The sequence below is a fragment of the Anabrus simplex genome, chromosome 2, assembly GCF_040414725.1.
Source record: "Anabrus simplex isolate iqAnaSimp1 chromosome 2, ASM4041472v1, whole genome shotgun sequence".
NCBI classification, from domain to species: domain Eukaryota; kingdom Metazoa; phylum Arthropoda; class Insecta; order Orthoptera; family Tettigoniidae; genus Anabrus; species Anabrus simplex.
Genome location: NC_090266.1, coordinates 180028669 through 180041733, shown reverse-complemented (window position 1 = coordinate 180041733; position 13065 = coordinate 180028669). Strand labels below are relative to the sequence as shown.

Genomic DNA, 13065 nt, shown 5'->3' with positions numbered 1-13065 from the left:
TCTAGTTTGTACTTCCGCTACTGTCTCACCCCATACCATTGCATCAGCAAAAACCAGGGCATTAGTTGTTGGATCCTTTCTCTTAACCACTTTTAAAACTTCATCCATTATGATTATGAAGAGAAGTGGTGAAAGACAACTTCCTTGCTGGACTCCACTCTTCGTTTCAAACCAACCTGACCTTCCATCCTGGACCTGGACACAACACTTGGTTTCATCATATAATAGTTGTACATGTGCTATGATGTCAATGGGCACATTCTTATGTCTCAAACATTCCCATATATGCCTGCATGGTACATGGTCATGTGCTTTCACGATGTCCAGAAAAACAGTTATAAGTGTTTTACCTTTCTCCCAATACTTATCAAAGAGCATTCTGGTAGCAAAAATGAGGTCTATAGTTGATCTATGAGGTCTAAATCCATGATGTTCCTCCTCAAGTGTAGGTTCAACATATTTTCTAATCCTGCTCTCAAGGATGAATTCGTAGATTTTGAGGCCATGTGACAGCAGAGTTATACCTCTGTAGTTGGTACATTTCTCTCTATCACCTTTTTTCAGCAATGGGATGATGACTCCTTGCTTCCAGTCATTGGGTATTACGTTCTCTTTCCAGATAATATTCAGTACCCTGTACATCCACTGTTATCCTATCAATCAATCAATCAATCAATCAATCAATCAATCAATCAATCAATCAATCAATCAATCAATCAATCAATCAATCAATCAATCAATCAATCAATCAATCAATCCCGATCTGCATTTAGGGCAGTCGCCCAGGTGGCAGATTCCCTATCTGTTGCTTTCCTAGCCTTTTCCTAAATGATTTCAAAGAAATTGGAAATTTATTGAACGTCTCCCGTGGTAAGTTATTCCAATCCCTAACTCCCCTTCCTATAAATGAATATTTGCCCCAGTTTGTCCTCTTGAATTCCAACTTTATCTTCATATTGTGATCTTTCCTACTTTTATAAACGCCATTCAAACTTATTCGTCTACTAATGTCATTCCAGACCATCTCTCCGCTGACAGCTCGGAACATACCACTTCTTCTTTCTCTCAATTCTTCCCAACCCAAACTTCGCAACATTTTTGTAACGCTACTCTTTTGTCGGAAATCACCCAGAACAAATCGAGCTGCTTTTCTTTGGATTTTTTCCAGTTCTTGAATCAGGTAATCCAGGTGAGGGTCCCATACATTGGAACCATACTCTAGTTGGGGTCTTACCAGAGACTTATATGCCCTCTCCTTTACATCCTTACTACAACCCATAAACACCCTCATAACCATGTGCAAAGATCTGTACCCTTTATTTACAATCATATTTATGTGATTACCCCAATGAAGATCTTTCTTAAATAAACCCCTAGATACTTACAATGATCCCCAAAAGGAACTTTCACCCCATCAATGCAGTAATTAAAACTGAGAGGACTTTTCCTATTTGTGAAACTCACAACCTGACTTTTAACCTCGTTTATCAACATAACATTGCCTGCTGTCCATCTCACAACATTTTCAAGGTCACGTTGCAGTTGCTCACAATCTTGTAACTTATTTATCACTCTATAGAGAATAACATCATCCGCAAAAAGCCTAACCTCCGATTCCACTCCTTTACTCGTATCATTTATACTAGCTGATGTACCCGTGCTTCGCTACGGGATTCTCAGAAAGACTGACTTGGTGGTTTTCCTAACTGAATTCAACATAAGTCATTACAGAAACGTCAGTAGGAATGTAGTGATTGAAAGCAAGGTTATCATATAAAATACTCGATCAAATGAAAAACCGCACACTTTCTCACTTTCAACGAACACTACTATGGTGTCGATCTAACAGTCCAAAGTTCCAGAGCTGGAATAACCAGGTCGCAGACTGCCATGAACACTCCTCTGTCATTATTCCGTTAAATATGCACAATACTCATTCCAATCAGTGGCTCAGAGTAGGAATTGTTTAGCTCAAATACTGTGATGAACCAGTGTGTTACGTACCACATATATCAGAAAATGTACGAACCAGAGGAATGGCATGCTAAAAAAGAAAGTTATCCTACACCCCAGCTACTTTCCACCAATATACTGGCAGGCTGTTACAGTTGGTACGACCAGGCGAGTTGGCCGTGTGGTTAGGGGCGCGCAGCTGTGAGCTTGCATCCGGGAGATAGTGGATTCGAATCCCAATGCCGGCAACCCTGAAGATGGTATTCGGGAGATAATGGGTTCGAGCCCCACAGTCGGCAGCCCTGACGATGGTTTTCCGTGGTTTCCCATTTTCACACCAGGCAAATGCCGGGACTGTACCTTAATTAGAGCCACAGCCGCTTCCTTCCACTTCCTAGACCTTTCTATCCCATCGTCGCCATAAGACATATCTGTGTCGGTGCGATGTTAAGCAAAAACAAAAAAGATGGTATTCCGTGGTTTCCTATTTTCACACCGGTCACACCAGGCTGTACCTTAAAGCCAAGGCCGCTTCCTTCACACCACTATTCATTTCCTATCCCATCGTCACCATAAGTCCTACCTGTGTCGGTGCGACGTCAAGCAAATTAAAAAAAAAAAACAAAAAACCTCGGTACGCTGCAGTAATCCTATCTATCGGGGATGAGAGGAAACAGAAGACAAAAAGCACGTCACAACAAACAATGGTCAATGTTATGTTATTGTTGATAAAGTTTATGAGCTTTCTATATTGCAGGTCTTCACATTAGTTTTCTTTCGACTCTGTGATATTAGGGTGTCTTACAAAATTATTTATATCATAGACTGTAGTTCCTTATTCTCAGACATTACATACCGATTTTCACTAAATTCTGTTAACCCATTTTCTAGTCACTCGGCCCTGATATGGACTTAGTAACAAAAATCCAAATTCATGAATATCTCCGAGTATATGCGGCACGGTAACAATGTATAAGACATAAGTGATCGGAAATTGAATAACTTCTTACATAACTACTACTAACTTATGACATAACTAAAGTTATGTTAGTTATGTAGTTATGTTAGTTATCGCTATGACCACTAATAACATAAATAACTTATTTGAGAATTACATTTCAGGCCTTCCCCTAAACTACCATTTCACTCAGCATTAATAAAATAATTTGTAGCCTACATTGCAGTGGTTCATCACCCATCATTACCGATTTTCATAAAATTCTCTTCAGCCGTTTTATCGTGATGCGTGTACATACATACATACATACATACATACATACATACATACATACATAGTGACAGGCAGACAGAAATTACGGAAAAGTAAAAATTGCATTTTCTCGTTACTGTGGACGTGACCGATACAGAAATACAATTCTTTTCAAATTCTGAGCAATGTACAGACAAAACTCTTATTTTATATATATAGATATATAAGAAAACATAAAGGTCCGATAATACTGCCTTGAGGAATTCCCCTCTTAATTATTACAGGGTCAGACAAAGCTTCACCTACTCTAATTCTCTGAGATCTATTTTCTAGAAATATAGCAACCCATTCAGTCACTCTTTTGTCTAGTCCAATTGCACTCATTTTTGCCAGTAGTCTCCCATGATCCACCCTATCAAATGCTTTAGACAGATCAATCGCGATACAGTCCATTTGACATCCTGAATCCAAGATATCTGCTATATCTTGCTGGAATCCTGATCTGAGAGCCAAAAATCCTATTCGACGTCATCATTGAATTTTTCAAAAATATTAATATTCCGAAAAACAGATCTGTCTTTCACATTATGCATAATACTTTGTCACGCCACACACTTTCACCGCATCACCCTCCATATCCCCCCTCCTTCCACTCCTCTCCCCTCTCCCCTCCTAATCCCACAATGGCCACTCCCCAGACCTAAACTGTCCAATGTGCTCTGTTCCTCTTCATCTCGCGCCATAGCTTTACCGCCTTAGGTCCTGCAATAATCATCATAGAAATCTGCCCCCGCCCTACACGTAACGTTGCAACAATACACCACAAATATTAGCACAGTCAACCTCTAAGCTCTCAGAAGAACGTCTTCCTAAATTGGAATTTTGTATTCTTGTCGAGCTGAATATGTTTACTACACCCTCAACAAAGTGATTCTTTATCTACCATGTTCATCTCACACTTGGATTCAGATATGTTATATACATTCATACAAATTTGGATATATTGAGCCCTGTCTCATACTTACGCTGCGCTTGACCTATATGGCACCTGACGAAGAAATATCTACAAATTTTAATTCTTTAACTGCCAATTTCACCTTGTACTATGGAAATTTGAATATGTTATTTATATTTGAAAGTATTATTTAATGAGTCCTAACTCGTAGGAATTATAGCTTTTGTTTCACCCTTCATGGACTGTTTCAAAATGGCATTACTGAATATCTACAATTCGAACCTTCACCGCCAAGTTCATCTCGCACCAAGAGTTCAGATCTCACGTGCAGTTCTAAGAGGCTGTTAAATCCTCACGCGCATTTGAACTACACTCGCACCATTGCCATTCAATGAATGATTGAACGCAGACCTTTTATGCCAAATCCATCAAGAACCTACATTTCCGAGTGTGTTACATGTGTTTTTTGCATTTATCGAGTCCAAACTCATGCTTGTGCAATTTCTGTCTCACCCTTCACAGCTGTTTTTTGAATTGACGCTTACTGAATAAGTGATTTCAATCCCTAACTGCCAAATTTCAACCCAAATATTTTTTAAAATGTTATGTGCATTTTTGAGACGATTGTGTTTATTGAAATCTAACCTATGTTTTGTACTACACTCTCGGCAGGCAACATTCAATGGAAGAGTGTCTGAAATAGTTTGAATCTCCAATGCCAATCATCTCGTACTTCCGCATGGTTTTGTTACAGTTTATATGTATATATTTTTTTTGTTTGTGTGTTTATGTTATCTCATGTTTATACAATTTTGACTCGCCCTTCATGACCATTTTGAAACTGACATTGTACTTCACGTCTTCATATTCTCTCTTTTAATCACACTGATGAAACACCTTGTATAATATAAATGTCTACATGCTATGCCTATTTCCCACATTTTGGCTGAAGATGACGCCAAACAGCGTCGAAACTAGTTCCAAGTGTAAATATATGTTGTAAATAAACTATAACATTTATTTGTATTGAAAAGGTGGACCCCCTTTTAAGCAACAACTTCCCGTGGTTACGGGTTGCCGCAATGGACCAAGTAAAGCATATCAGGACAGAGAATGTTTTATCGTATAGGAATATAGCGGTGATACGGATTGTTTTTTTAATTATAGAGGTCCGAACAGGTGAGATTTCAGGATGTGTACAGATCCACATATGGTGGTGGTAACCATTCTTTCAATGCTGTTCACAGGCAGATCGAACTTCTTCCAGAATTCTATGAACAACGCAGGTATTGTGCCACGAGCGCCAACCATTAACTGTCATCGGGTTCTGTCAAAATTTAAAGTGGGATATTTGGTCTGATTACAGGCCCATTCTCAAGAGCTCGGCGCCTGATAACATTTCAAATCAAATCAAATCAAAATAACTTTATTTGCAAATGAGGTGTCTACCTCGGGGGCAAATGGCAAGTAAAATACATTCTTGTCAAGCACTAAATTTTAAATTAACATGAGAAGAAGATATTTTCCTAGAATACAATATTATACTACTAACACAACCATTTTTTCTATTAAACACACAGCTCATTCTCAATAAATTTATATTGTTTACAAATTCTACTTAAAATATCTCCTGTACTTACAAACATAGTCATAGTCATATACAGTATGTGGAATTACTTCAAATAATACTATACAACTGGTATAAGATTAAAATTTACATTGCATTTATTTATTTTTTACCCATTTTGTAGCATAACGACCCACTGCGTCTGAACCAGAGCCCCTTTTGCCACCGCTTTTTTGAGTTCCTGAAGGGCCTTCACAGCTACCATAGCGGTCCCATGGATCTCGAAGTCCAAACTGTACTTCACCCCTACAGGCAGGCCCCTACTTCAACTGCCCAATCTCCATAGACCAGGGGATGAAATTAATTAATTCACATACATTTTGTATTTACAATAACCTGCACTGGTCGAATGCCCTCTAATATTTCATTTATTTCCTCTGTTGCTGTTTATTCTCTTCTTGAATATCTGTACAGATTTTGGAAAAGGATCATCAAACACTCCCTGGTAAACTGTTCCACTCCTTCACGCCCTTCCCAATGAATGAAAATTTACCCCAATTGCTTCTGCTAAAATTCCTTCTAATTTTAAACTTGTGGTCAGTCCTGCCGATATAATTATTTTCCAACTGAAGCCTCTCATGAATTTCTCCCCATGCTTCTTCTCCTGTATAAGCTCTATATAATCCTATAAGTCTAGTTTTCTCCCTTCTCTTACTTAAAGTTTCCCACCCAAGTTCCTTTAACATTTCTGATACACTACTCTTTCTCCTGAAATCCCCTGTTACAAATCTTGCTGCTTTCCTCTGCACACTATCTATATCTTTTATAACGTATTCTTAGTGAGGATCCCAAACACTGTTTGCATATTCCAATAATGGACGAACCATACTTAAGTAACTTTTTTCTTTTAATTCTTTATTGCATCCTTTAAGTAGCCTCATTACGACATGTAACGATCTGTATGCTTTCCCAACAATGTCATCAACATGACCCTTCCAGTGCAAATTACTTTCAAATGTCACACCTAAGTATTTTCACTTACCATCTTTTGGGATAACTACCTCATCCAAAGTATATTTAAATTCAGTTTTAAAGCTCCTGTTTGTAAATGTTGTAACAGTTGATTTGCCTCCATTAACCTTCATATTATTTTCTTCAACCCATTGTTGGATACTCTCAAGGTCCTTTTGTAATTCTGAACAATCCTCAATGTTATTTATTTTCCTATAAACAATTATGTCATCTGCATAAAATCTTATTTTTGATGTTATATTGTTCCCTAAATCATTTGCATATGTTAAGAAAAGTAACGGACCGATTATACTACTCTGTGCAATTCCCTTCCAAACTTTCTCTTCCTGCGATAAATTATTTCCTACTTTGACTTTCTGAACCCTCGAATTTAGAAATGTTCTTATCCAACGTATAACCCTTATGACCAATCCTATTCCCTCCAATTTCTTTAATAATATGCCATGTTCCACTCTTTCAAAGGCTTTGGAAAGATCTATGGCTATGCAATCTAACTGGCTTCCTGAATCCAATTGATCTGATATGTCCTGCTGAAATCCCACCAGTTGTGCCTCACAAGAAAATTTCTTTCTAAACCCATACTGGCTCCTCATGAACCAATTTTTATCATCACATATCCCTCTGATGTACTTTGCTATTAAACTCTCCAGTATTTTACAAACTACACTGGTCAGGCTGATTGGTCTGTATTCTCAGATTTCCTTTTATCACCCTTTCTTTTATAAATTGGTATTATTATAGATTCCTTCCATTCCTTTGGTATTACACTATTATTTATGACATAGTCAGAGAAATTTTAAATAAGGCACTATGTACCACCCCATTGTCTTTAATACCTCCCCAGTAATTTGATCACTTCCTGCTGCTTTTCCTAGCTGAAGCAGTTGGATTTCTCTGAAAATATCTACATTTGTGAATGAGAAGCTTCTTGTTTCACTATGTATCTCTCCCTCTCTATCTTCTGTTTCGGTTTCCAACTCCTGACAATCTTCTACTGAATCTCTGAATTCCCTACTAAATAGATTTGCTTTCTCAGTATCTGCTAAATAGTGTTCACCCCCTTTTCCCACCATTGTAGGAATTTGGATTCCTTTTCCTTTTTGATTCCTAATATATGAATTTCCCTTTGTGGTCATACCCTCTTTAAGTATGCTATTTGCTTCATTTTTCACTCTATTCAGTTCCCTCATTAGCTGTTTTCTAGTTTCTCTACTCTCCCCACCCTCTTTGATTTTCCTGTTTACTATTCCACATTTTTTAAAAAAATTCTTATTTCCCTTGTATAATAAACAGGGTCCGAGGTCATTTTACCCTTCTTAACAGGTACAATCTCTTCTCTCCTTCCCAAATGATTCCTTTAATTTTAGTCCAAAGTGTATCTACATTACTCCCTTCACTTATCCAGCAACTGAACTGTGATTTAAGGTAAGTCCCAAATTCATCAGCTTTAGTTTTTCTGTACAATTTCTTGTCTTGTGTGGCCCTCTTATTAAGCCTTTTTGATACCAGCCCTACATCCATTATTACAGACTTATGGTCACCTTTTCCTTCAATTACCTCAGTTTTATTAACAATTTCCTATGGTTTAACTAAGAATACATCTAGCAAGTTATTGAGACGAGTCAGTTCTTGTACTACTTGTGTAAATCCTCAGTCTCAAATTAACTTATTTGCCAGTTTCTGTTCATGGGCTTCACTTGCAACTCCATTCCATTCAACTTCAGGCAAGTTTAGATCTCCCCCAATTATTACCATGTCATTATATTGTTTTTATGAGTATAACCTATTACTTTTTCAAATATTTCCATGTCTCTTTCCTCTCTTCCAGGCCTATATATTCCTATAATTCCCACCTACTTCATATTATCACAAACTAATTTTATCCCTAATATCTCATCCCTTTCATCAGTAAACCATTCATGTGAACAATAAGTTTCCTTCACCAGAATAAACACCCCCCCCCTCCCATTTTATCTCCTCGGTCTCTACGATAGACTGCATACCCTTCTGGAAATACTTCTCTATTACCCACCCCTTCTCTCAACCACGATTCTATTCCCATCACCAAATCAGTAGCATAAGATTCCATCAATGTATCGAATTTTAATTGTTTCTTTACTACACTCTGACAGTTGACTGTTGCAATTGGTTAACTTGAAATTCCTTAGGCCTACTTTTCTGAGTTTTATTTTCTAGTTGACTGAGCCAAGCTCTCTCTTTCTTGGATAGAGCCATACCGTGTGATTGTTCTTTTAACTCCAGTCAATGCCTTAGTACAATCATTGTCGTCTCCTCTTGATTTAAAGAGTTCATGTATCTCAAATTAAAACATATGTACCTTAAGTGTATCTCTCTACCTCAAACCTGGTGTTTATATGCTCGTGCATCCACTCATGCCCTTTTTTCCCTCTCTCGTTCTTCCTCAAATTTTAATGATAATGTTTTATATCTTTGGGATCAAAAACAAAAAAAAAAAAAAAAAAAAAAATCTAACTAATTTACCATTCATCATATTTCTTGTTATTCCCTTTTACCCCCCCCCCCCCCCTTTATTGGAGCACTCCATAGTCCCTACCCCCTTTTCATTTCCTTTCTCCGAGGACAAATGCAACTTTGTTGGAATCCTTTGCTGCTTTGTTTATTTCTTCTTCCAGTGTATTAATTTATTCATCTTCTCTACAGATCCATCCGCTGCTGTCTCCTGGTTAGAGCCACTTCTGATTCAGCACCACATTTCGTCCTGGAGCATCCATTTCATTGTTACTCCTTCAAGAACTTTGTACCTTCATGTACTACAATGCATCACCCGCAATAAACAAGACCGAAGATCGTTATGGCTATGGATACTATCGAACCTCTTTTTCTGCATGGGGTGGGGTGTTGTGCTGCGACATACATATATTGTGCACTTACCTCACAGATTCCCCTACTTCTATCTACATCCACTACCTTCACCTATCGACATTCTTACTGGCTGCCATCTTGGCCGATCAGCTGACTCCCCTGCCCTCATAACATCAGTTTCCTCAAATTTATCTCTTGTACCTTCTCGAAGCAGCTTGCCATCTTTGGCAGGTTGAACCAAGACTGTTATTCCATCTGGATGCTTGAGCACACCACTATTTGCAGGATAGAGCTGGCTCTCTGGTCCAAAGAATTCTACTTTCCTTCAGGTGAGAGATAATCAAGTAACATACAGTATGTAATTTTCATTTTTCATTAATCTCTATTCTTCGGTAGACTGACGAGAGCTGGGGGAGTTGTTCATACCGTGTGGCTATAATTCAACTTTTTTTTTTTTTTTAAATTTGATCTTCCTACGGGTTAATGAAGGACAGTAATTCTGTTGGTTAAGTATCCCTGAACACTTAATAATAATCTTGCAACATGGAAATCTTAATGCGTGTGAACTCGTCAGCTTGTGCATCTGGCAAATAAAATTTTGTAATTGTGTTTCTCGGACCCCTACATTCCTTCCTTACCCATCTTATTCTTATTACTTTGTATACACTGTTAGGTGTCCATCTTTATACGTTAGATCCCTTGGATTGCTTTTATTGTATCTATAATAGATATTTGTATATCATGCTGATTATAACAAATTTACGTAAGTTAAACTGTTACTTGGATAAAACATTTCCCTTGGAAATAGGTTAGCTTGGCGGCTATAGTATAGGCTTACTTATTCGTCTTGCTACCTATGCTAATTTGAAGTTAAATCATTACTTGTTTCTCTTGTCTAAATTAATTTTGTACTCTTTAATACCTCCCCAGAGGGATATTTATCCTGTTAACTTCTATCGAAACCTATGTATTAATTAAGCCAAGCATTTAACCTAAAATTGGGGTAAACTTCCCAGTTGGAGTTTATATTAAGAAACAAAGCAAATCTAAACCGCAGACTGAAAAATTTTCTGATGTCCTTCTGGTCAGGAATTGTATCTAGCAACCGTGTTGCAGTGAAAGTAATTATTATCTCTGAAAATGTTCTTATCTTTGATGCTTGTTGTATTCCGTGGTCACCAATCCCTCTAATGATTTGGGCCTACAATTTTGACATTCTACTGCGCATGTTAAAATGAAGTTATGTTATCTTAGCCAAGAGTTTGTTCTGTCATTCTGTCATTCCATTGAAGGTATGAGTGCAGCAAGTTTCCTTTTAAGCATAATTTTGAAGTAATAATCCCTTCTTTGGGAACTTGTGTTTGAACCCTTACTTCATGAACATACGAGTTATTTACCCATTTAGTTACCTTTAGTTCTGCACATTTATGTTAAGGTTCCTTACGATTACTTGTGTTCTCCACCACATTTGTCACGGTGTAGCAACCCTTGCACGGTCTAATGAAGTAATACTATAACCCTATAATGCCTCGTCTCATCACCACCCATCACAAAAGCAAGCTCCCCTAACATCACTGATTAACAGGGCCATAGCGATATCACACGCAGAACACCTCGAAGAAGAGAAAGAACACCTCAAGAGAACCCTCAGGGAAAATGGCTACTCTGTCGATAACATCCGACAAGTCTTTAGAAAATCAGAAGAGAACAAAGAAAAGGCCGCCGTAGGAGAAAACAATGGGAAAGAAGAACTGACCGGCCCGAAAACAGCGATACTGCCATACATTAAAAACACTACAGACAGGATTGGCAAGATACTGGACAAATACGACATAAAAACCATCTATAAACCATACCGGAAGCTAGCCCGTTATCTACCATCAGTAAGACACAATAGAACTACAGGCTCCTGGAGTATATCACATTGAATGTAGCTGCGGAGCGTGTTATGTTGGTGAAACAAAACGTCTGATCTCCACCTGCCTAAAAGAACATCCGTCACACCAAGAACCAAAACACAGATATTTCAGTGGCAGCAAACCCTTGCTACAAAACAAGGTACGGAATATCATTTGACAAGACCAAGATCCTAGCAGCTATCCCTTGGAATCTGGAAACGAAAATCCGCAAGGCTATCGAAATCAAGAAACATCCGAACAATATGAATTTAGAAGAAGGATATAAAATCAGTAATTATTGGATGTCTATCAATCATAGTTTAAGACATACAGACCACAACATTAACACGCAGGCCAAAACTCCAATTACATAACACCTGGCACTACCTGGCTGTGACACATACCTTCCAAAATTCTCACGATACAGCCAGGGGGCTTACGTCAGCCAGAAAGGCTAGGATATAAAAGACCAAGGTCAGGACCACCCTTGTAGTGTGATTGCTGCCTGGGAGACTGATTATCTCGGATCAATTAGGGGTACTTCAGTCACCTTGACAAAGAATACTGCAATGTATTTGAAACGTCGGCAAACTGTACGTGATGTACAGACAACAACAACAACAACAACACGGTTCAACCCGGAAAATAAACTAAATAATAATACTATAACCCGTTTGTGGTGTACCCATTCCGAGACAGGAACTCCACAGATAAAAGTACCCAAATGTTACAATTACTGTCAGCCAAATTGTTCCAGTGCATTTCCCAAAAGCAACATGCAATTGAGGAGAGTAATAAACTTACTTTCAGGGTTTGACTGCTTCCTTTCGGTCTCGTCTTTGAAGATGGAATGTGTCTCCTTCCAGTTGTGAAGGCATGCTGACGGTAGCTGGTCATCCACATCCCATCTTCTCTATCTGAATGATAGAGAAACACTATGCAATATTGGAAAATAACAGATATTCACAAAAATTATGTGCAGTATGGTCAACAGATCAAATTACAAGTTAGAGTTAAAATTACAATATTCATAACCACAGATGTGGTTTACAGAAATAATATAATGTATGAATCAATCAATACTGATCTGCATTTAGGGCAGTCGCCCAGGTGGCAGATTCCCTATCTGTTGTTTTCCTAGCCTTTTCCGAAATGATTTCAAAGAAATTGGAAATTTATTGAACATCTCCCTTGGTAAGTTATTCCAATCCCTAACTCTCCTTCCTATAAATGAATATTTGCCCCAGTTTGTCCTCTTGAATTCCAACTTTATCTTCATATCGTGATCTTTCCTACTTTTATAAATGCCATTCAAACCTATTCGTCTACTAATGTCATTCCACGCCATCTCTCCGCTGACAGCTCGGAAGATTGATATGGATGAAAAATAGTGATTTATTGAATACTGGCCTCACTATATTTTCACTGAGTCAACTATCATATAACTTCAAATATTTCTAGTAAATATCTAACGCATTCAAGAGAAGGGTGAGATAACTAAAATGCCAGATTGGATGAAATAAAGGAGTGTCACATGGTAGTCTCATTGGTAGTTCCCTAAATCTTGAAATGGAAGGTTATATAGTATTTTTGTAAAGTTCTCAAT

At 37.9% G+C, this 13065-nt stretch overlaps 1 protein-coding gene across 5 annotated transcripts in view; it reads right to left on the bottom strand.

Annotated features, from left to right (window-relative positions):
• The window catches only part of RhoGAPp190 (Rho GTPase-activating protein 190), a 1293865-nt gene that overhangs the window by 434523 nt on the left and 846277 nt on the right, over positions 1-13065 (bottom strand). For all 5 annotated transcript variants that reach the window (XM_068226122.1, XM_068226123.1, XM_067140451.2 and 2 more), the window contains one exon: positions 12264-12376. In XM_068226122.1, coding sequence (XP_068082223.1) covers positions 12264-12376 — 113 coding nt within the window. The remainder of the gene's footprint in view (positions 1-12263; positions 12377-13065) is intronic.